The sequence below is a fragment of the Hevea brasiliensis genome, chromosome 16 (assembly GCF_030052815.1).
Source record: "Hevea brasiliensis isolate MT/VB/25A 57/8 chromosome 16, ASM3005281v1, whole genome shotgun sequence".
Lineage (NCBI taxonomy): Eukaryota > Viridiplantae > Streptophyta > Magnoliopsida > Malpighiales > Euphorbiaceae > Hevea > Hevea brasiliensis.
In genome coordinates this window covers 53,559,176-53,566,690 of record NC_079508.1, presented here as the reverse complement: position 1 = coordinate 53,566,690, position 7,515 = coordinate 53,559,176, and the positions used below count along the sequence as shown (strand labels likewise).

The window sequence follows — 7,515 nt, the reverse complement described above, 5'->3', positions numbered from 1 at the left end:
ATTTTACTCTCTGAGTCGAACGCTCACTCCTGTTCAATATTTTTCCAGGCCACAGGAGGATATTTTTGAGGTTAACCTGCTTTTCTCCCTCGCAGTTTATTTATTAATGTCTGTATAAACCTGTTAACTCTAGAATTTCCGCATGTGTTAGAAGTATTTATTGAATTGGGTCTGTAATATAAATTTTTACTCTGGACCTGTAAACTTATTATTGTATGCATGTTTGATGGACTGGATGAGGGAGCTGAGCTCCCATTTATTTTTATGATGATTTGTGTATGTGGAGAGTGAGCTGAGCTCCCCAATTGATATATATTGTGTTTACAGGTCGGGTGAGTCAAAAACTCCCCGTTGGAAGGTCCATTTTATGGCCGGACTCTGTCTGGTTGTTTTCTTGAAATTGGGCCCAAATGGGCCTTAGAGTTGGGTTAAGGAATAGTTAGGCTTACTACGAGCCTCAGGGGCTTTAGGCTAGCCCAGGTCCTAGTGCCAGTCCGGCCCATAGGTTGGGTCGTGACAAAATTAGACTAAAAGTTTCAAAAATTGAAGAATTGACTATAATAGCAAAAAGTAAAAAAAAAATAAACTTTTAATATTAGGACTAATTTAAATTTTTAAAAAATTGTAAATGACAAAAAAATTTGGGAGCAGAAAGTATTATACCTAATAAGACAGATAATTTGAATCCTGAAAATAAAAGATATTATATTAATAAATAAAAATACATATTGTTTACTTAAATAAATATAACTAAAAAATAATGAAAGTGCTTTTATATGTTTACATAGTTTTAATTTAGATTCTTACTTTAATTTTATTTTTTTTATTACACTTACTCTAAAAAAATTTCTATTAAATTTAAGATTTCTTAATTAATTAGTATGAATTTTTTTAAAAAATTAAATATAAAGAAAATTAAATTATGAATAAGTATGAATAAGAATACATCTTTTTTATGAATAAGTCCAATAAGCATAGATAATGTACAATGTACATTAGAAAATATTCAACTCAACTCAATTAAACTTTTATCTCAAAAATTTATTGGGATCGGCTCTATGGATTCTCTTTCTCCACTCTAAAAAATTTTGGGTTAAATCCTCGGAAATGTGTAATGTTTCTAGGTCATATTGTACTACTCTTTTGCAAGTCAGTTTAGGTCTACACATTCTTTTCTTTCTATCCTCTAACCCAATGTGCTCTACTTGTCTAACTGAAGTCTCTGTATGTCTACGTTTCACATGACCAAACCACCTCAATCTTCCTTCTCTCAACTTATCCTCAATTGGCACCACTCCTACCTTTTCTCTAATACTCTCATTATGGACTTTATCTAGTATAATATGGCCACTCATCCACTTTAACATTCTTATCTCCGCAACTCTCATTTTAGACACATACGGCTCCTTTATTATCCGATACTCACTACTATATAATATGGCCGGTCATATGATTGTACAGTAAAATTTTCCTTTCAACTTATTGGGAATCTTGCGATCACATAAAACTCCCGTGGCATGTCTTTACCTCAACCATCTAGCTTTAATCCTATGAATAACATCCTCCTTACATCCCCCATCTACTTGAAGAATTGATCCAAGATATTTAAAGTGATTACTTTGGAGCAATACCACTCCATCTAAACTAACTCCTTCCCTATCACGAGTTCGGTCTTCACTGAACTTGCAATGCATGTATTTGGTCTTTATTCTATTTAACTTAAAGTCCTTTGACTCTAGAGTACTTTTTCAAAGCTCTAACTTTCTATTGACTCCTCGAGTCTCATCTATCAGAACTATATCATCCATAAACATCATGCACCAAAGGATACTCTCTTTTATATGTTTGATCAATTCATCTAGAGCTAATGTAAAAAAGTAAGGGCTCACAGTTGAACCTTGGTGTAATTCAATTGAGATAGAAAAATCTCTTGTGTCCTCTCCCACTGTGCGCACAATAGTAGTTGCTCCTTCATACATATCTTTCAACACTTGTATGTACCTAATAGATACCCTCTTTTGTTCTAACACTCTCCATAAGATATATTTTGGAACACTATCATAAGCCTTCTCCAAATCGATAAAAACCATATGTAGATCCTTCTTCATATCTCTATATTTCTCCATCAAGCTTCTAAAGAGAGAGATCGCTTTCATAATTGAACAACCGGGCATAAAGTCAAATTGATTGGGAGAGATAGAAGCATCATGACGTAGTCGATATTCCACAACTCTCTCCCATAACTCCATAGTATGGCTCATGAGTTCAATTTCCCTATAGTTTGAGCAATTATATGTGTCTCCCTTATTTTTAAAAATAGGTACTAAAATAATCCTCCTCCATTCATCAAGCATTTTGTTTGAGTTTAGAATCTTATTAAACAATTTAGTTAACCATGTCACTCCCACATCTCTCAAACACTTTCACACTTCAATTGATATTGCATCGGGTCTACAGGCTTTACCCACTTTCATTTTCTTAAGTGCTTCATTTACTTCTAAAGATTTAATCATTCTAGTATAATTTACATTATTTTCTATTGCTCTGTAGTCTATATTCACGCTATTACCACTTTATCTATTATTAAAGAAATCATCAAAATAATTTCTTCATCTTTCTTTAATATCCTCATCTTTCACCAACATTTTTCCTTCTTTATCCTTAATGCACCTAACTTGATTAAGATTCTTAATATTTCTTTTCTCTCCTCCTTGCTAATCTATAAATATCTTTCTCCTCTTCTTTAGTTTTAAGTTTCTCATATAACTTTTCAAAGGCCTGTGTTCTTGCTTAGCAAATCACCTTTTTTGTCTCTTTTTTTACTATCTTGTACTGTTCATAAGCCTCATTATTATCACACTTAGGTAATTTCTTGTACCATTCACTCTTTCTCTTCACTGCCTTTTGTACTTCCTCATTTCACCACCATCTCTCTTTTAAGGGTAGTCCATATCCTCTAGACTCTCCAAGTACTTTTTTAGATACTTCTCTAATATTTGATGCCATTTGTATCCATATGTCATTCGCCTCCACATTCAGCTTCCCTACTTTGGACTCGAGAAGCTCATTTTTGAACTTCGCTTTCTTTACTCCTTTGAACTCTCACCACTTTATTAGAGCTACAATATTTCTTTTAGCCTTACCTGAATTATTCCTAAACTTGACATCCAAGACCACTAACCGATGTTCACTTGTTAAAACCTCTTCCAGAATGACCTTGCAATCCTTGCATAAAGCTTTATTTGTCTTCCTGATTAAGAGAAAGTCAATTTGGCTTCTATATTGTTAACTTTTGAAAGTTACTAAATGCGGCTCCCTTAAAAGTATATATACTATATTTTTAGTATATATAAAAATATGAATAATGGGCGAATTTATGAATAGATAAAAATATTTTTAATTTTTTTTATATTATTTATAATTATATATTTTATTATTTAAATTAATTTTAAAATTTATATAAATTTAAAATTATATAAGCCCTACTTATATATAAATTCTACTTAATTAATTTTTTATTACAATTCACAATAGAAATTTTAATTTACTAAAATTAGAAATTCGTCATAAATAAATAAAACTTAATTTAAATAAAATGATGGGATGAAATCAAATAAATAATGAGCAAAACGGGCATTCTAAAATTAAGGTCACATCAAAATCGAGGACAGTAAAAACTTTCAAGAGTTAAAGATCCCAGAGCTTAGATAACTCGCGTGGCTTACTTTCTCGCATTTTGTCCATTGATTTTAAAAAATTGAGAGTACCCATTTACTATGTATAATTTAAAATAATTGAGAGCATTTACTATATACAATTTATAATTTTGTTTGTTAGTTTTTTTTAGAGTAGAAAAAAAAAATTGTTTTGTTTTGAAATTTCCACGTCTTGGTTGCTTCAGCACATCAGAACATGGGTAAAACTCTTGGGTTGTGATTTTCAAATCCACATATGACTGGGCCAGATTCCGTCTTGTCTGGGTTTTGCAAATCTTAAAAAACCAGGTAAGATTTTCTTCTTTCCCCGATTACAATTTTTATTTATTACAAAATACGACAAATTAAACAAAATATAATTAATTGATGACCTTTTATTAATCTTAATTCTTTTATATTTTATTTTATTATTATTTTTTTAAGGGAGAGAGTTTGGTATTATATTTTATAAATAAAAGTAAATAATTCTTTTATTAATTGGCATAATCGATGCCTGGCATCAATAATTTGGGCAAGAAATGCTAAATACATAATGGGCCAGGCAACGCAAGAAGATTTTAATATTCATATTCGAATACGGTCCAGGCAGCTTTTTCCTATGAGTTGACTGCTCTGTTGAAGCTCCACGTACTCCCTGAACTTGATTCCACGATATGCTGGGGGTGGAAGATTAGCCAACTCTGGTGCAGGACTCACAATGGTTTCGAGTGGTGGGCCGTGGGCTGTTCCTATGGAAATCCTTGTTCCATGGCCATTTACCACGGCTCTATGCACAACGCTCTTGTACTTCCCGTTGGTAAGTATCTGCAGTGTCACAATTACAAGTTATTTGTTGTGGTATGTTTTTGACTTTGCATTGCCCCTTTAGCTGTTAATTTTGCGCTGTTTCGCAGACTTTTTTTTTTCCCAATGATTTGGATCATATCTTAATCGCACACTGTGTTATATATAACAGATTAAATGTAATGATTTATTTTATTAGAGTTAGAAAGATTATATTTATATATCAATTATAAAATAAAATATACGAGTGAAATAAATAAATTAAAAAATCGTCAGGATGCAATTATGATTAAGAGACATGAGTCGAACACAAAACTAGAGATTGAATATTGTGTCAACCTATAATAAAAGCTTTAACGAAAAATTTAGTTATATTATAGATTACCATTAATAATATTTTCAAGAGTTCAAACATTGACAATTCCATCGCCAAGAAAAGTTACCTCCATATGATCACCGATGTTGATTATGATAGAGTCAGGCAGGGGATTGATAGGAACCCACTTTCCCTTGTGCATGACTTGGAGGCCTCCAAGGTGGTTCTGGATGAGGAGAGTCAGGAGGCCATAATCGGAATGAGGGGGCAGCCCCATTGCGATTTCTGGCTGTGGGCATGGTGGGTAAAGATTTGCAACAAACATCTGAGATCCCACTTCCACTTCCATTCTCTTCGTTATGTAGTTTTCTTCCAATTCTAGGCTTTTCGAAATGCCTTTAAGCAATTCACTTGCCACTTCTCGACTTCTTTTGCAATACTCTTGTAGAACTTCACTGTGCACTCGATAAACCAAGAGATTAGGATTTAACATACCCCAATGTATGCAAGAAGCAAACCTTGGCCTTATATGAAATCCCTAGCTACTAATTAATTAAGGATCAAACTATATATGAAACGATATAATGATCCAATTTTAATAACTTTATTGGTTTTAATTTTCTTCTCCCATATATGTTGTTTGCAGTTCCTATTTATCCTACTTATTTGCATTTGAAATCCAAAAGCCTAGTGCTAGGCATGCAAGCTGTTGATATATAGAAACAATTTGTATACCTGAAGCCCACAGGCTTATGAGGAGAGACAAAATGGGGATGGACAAGAATCTTAAGATAATCCCTCCACATTAATGGCTTGTCTACCCTCACATTGAAGCTTGTACCACACTTTATGGGATCTAATAATTCATTTCCCCTGTACTCTTGCTTTTCCTCCTCCGTTAGGTTAAAGAATGTCTCAGTGGAGTTTATAATTTCATCTCTTAACTTTTTGGGCACTCCATGATTGATCACCTGCATGCATATATTAATCCATCAAAATAAAATTAATTAGTTTACACAGAAGAAAGCAACAGAGTTTTTACCATGAAGAATCCCCATTCCTGGCAGGCATTGCCAAGGTCTTGGATAACCTTGAAACGTTGGATAGGAGTACCATGGGTGAGAAGGGAGTAGTCTATGGTTGGGATTGTCTCTTCATCTTCAGATATGCGATCCTCAGGATTTTTTTCATAGGCATATTTGGAAGGAACCTTCTTGAGACATCCTGATTCAACTAGCCATTTGACACTTGACATTTTTGGTGAGCTTTCAAAGAGTTTTTTTTGCTTTCAAAGGGTTTTTCTAAGTACTGAGCCTGTGTTCTTTTGGTGAATATTATTATTGTGTTATATATAGGGAGATTTAACTCTAAAATTTATAAATCTCATTATATATATATATATATATATATATATATATATATTAAATTTAAATAAATTAAGTCTATAGAGAAAGTACAAATGTGAAGTGAATGTGTAAAACCTTTCAAAATGGTCTCTCATGCATTATATCGAGCTTGTGGTTCAGAATCGAGTCTTCAGTGACAGTACTGATATGCTGTCCTACCAACATTAATTAAGCACCTTTATAGCTTTATATTTAAGAAAAGACTATGTATATGTGGATGAAAAAGGCCATAATTAATCCTTTGGTATTCATGCTTGCTTGTTGGGGGTGCAGATAGTTGGTACTGAAAATGGAGAGACATATGTATATAAAATCTTCCACTAGTTTATGCAAATATTGAACAATAGGCATATATCAATATTGGTAGGTAAGAGAACTGTTTGCAATAATATAATTAATTTTAGTTATTAATTTTTTTTATTTTTTTTAGTTTGAATATAAATGAAATTTCAACCTAAAATTTTATAATTTTAAAAATAATTTTAGCATCATTGAAATAAAATTGTTGATTCTTGTATAATTAAATTAAAACATTTAGATTAAATTGTAATTTGATAAAAGAAGCAGGAATTTTTTTTTAATAATTAAACCTAAAAAGAAAAAGTCATCATTTTTATATGGCAAGTACCACTAAGCTAATAACCTGATCATTTAATGCCTATTTTGTAATAAAAAATTCATGTATAGTCTTAACAAAAAATTCTATGAGAAGTGAAACATGAACCCTTCTACCACTTCTTATTCATCTTCTCTTCAATGCAATCCTTTTTGTTATGGAATGATGAGATAGATAATGCAAGGGTATTTTATTAAAATATCCCATTTGAAAATTTGTAATTTATTAATATTTTTCTTAATAATATCTAAATCTGTATCTTTTTGAAAAAATTTATGTTTATTCTCAGTTCATTCTTGCTGATAGATCTAAGTTTTGTTTGAAATGATTTGTTGTCTCGGTTTGATATTTCCTTTTTTGCAAGAATTTGTTATTTTCTTCATTACAAGAATTTTTTTTTTATGATGAAATTATTAGATATTTTGTTTTGTTCTTTATGTAGAAGGGTAATAATAGAATGTACATATTTTTATTTCATAAAATGCCAAAATGTAATAGTTTTCAGATTAATTTTATAGAAAGATCATAGAGTTAAATAATGATAAATTAATACTAATCTTTAGAGTGTATTTCTCATGACCAACTTAAACACTTTGTCAATATGATTAGGTTCTTTAAATAAATATAATTATTATTATATTTTGTATAAATAATTTATTTAAAATTTTTTTATATAAA

General features: G+C 31.2%; 1 protein-coding gene across 1 annotated transcript; it reads right to left on the bottom strand.

The window, feature by feature from the left end:
- Positions 1-4,168: 4,168 nt before the first annotated feature.
- On the bottom strand, positions 4,169-6,157 carry LOC110668871 (2-oxoglutarate-dependent dioxygenase 19). Its single transcript, XM_021830288.2, has 4 exons — positions 5,858-6,157; positions 5,551-5,786; positions 4,943-5,270; positions 4,169-4,520 (listed from the first exon to the last, which is right to left on the bottom strand). The coding sequence occupies exons 1-4, from the start codon at positions 6,068-6,070 to the stop codon at positions 4,281-4,283; spliced, it is 1,017 nt and encodes a 338-aa protein (XP_021685980.2). The 5' UTR covers positions 6,071-6,157; the 3' UTR covers positions 4,169-4,280.
- Between the last annotated feature and the right edge of the window lie 1,358 nt (positions 6,158-7,515).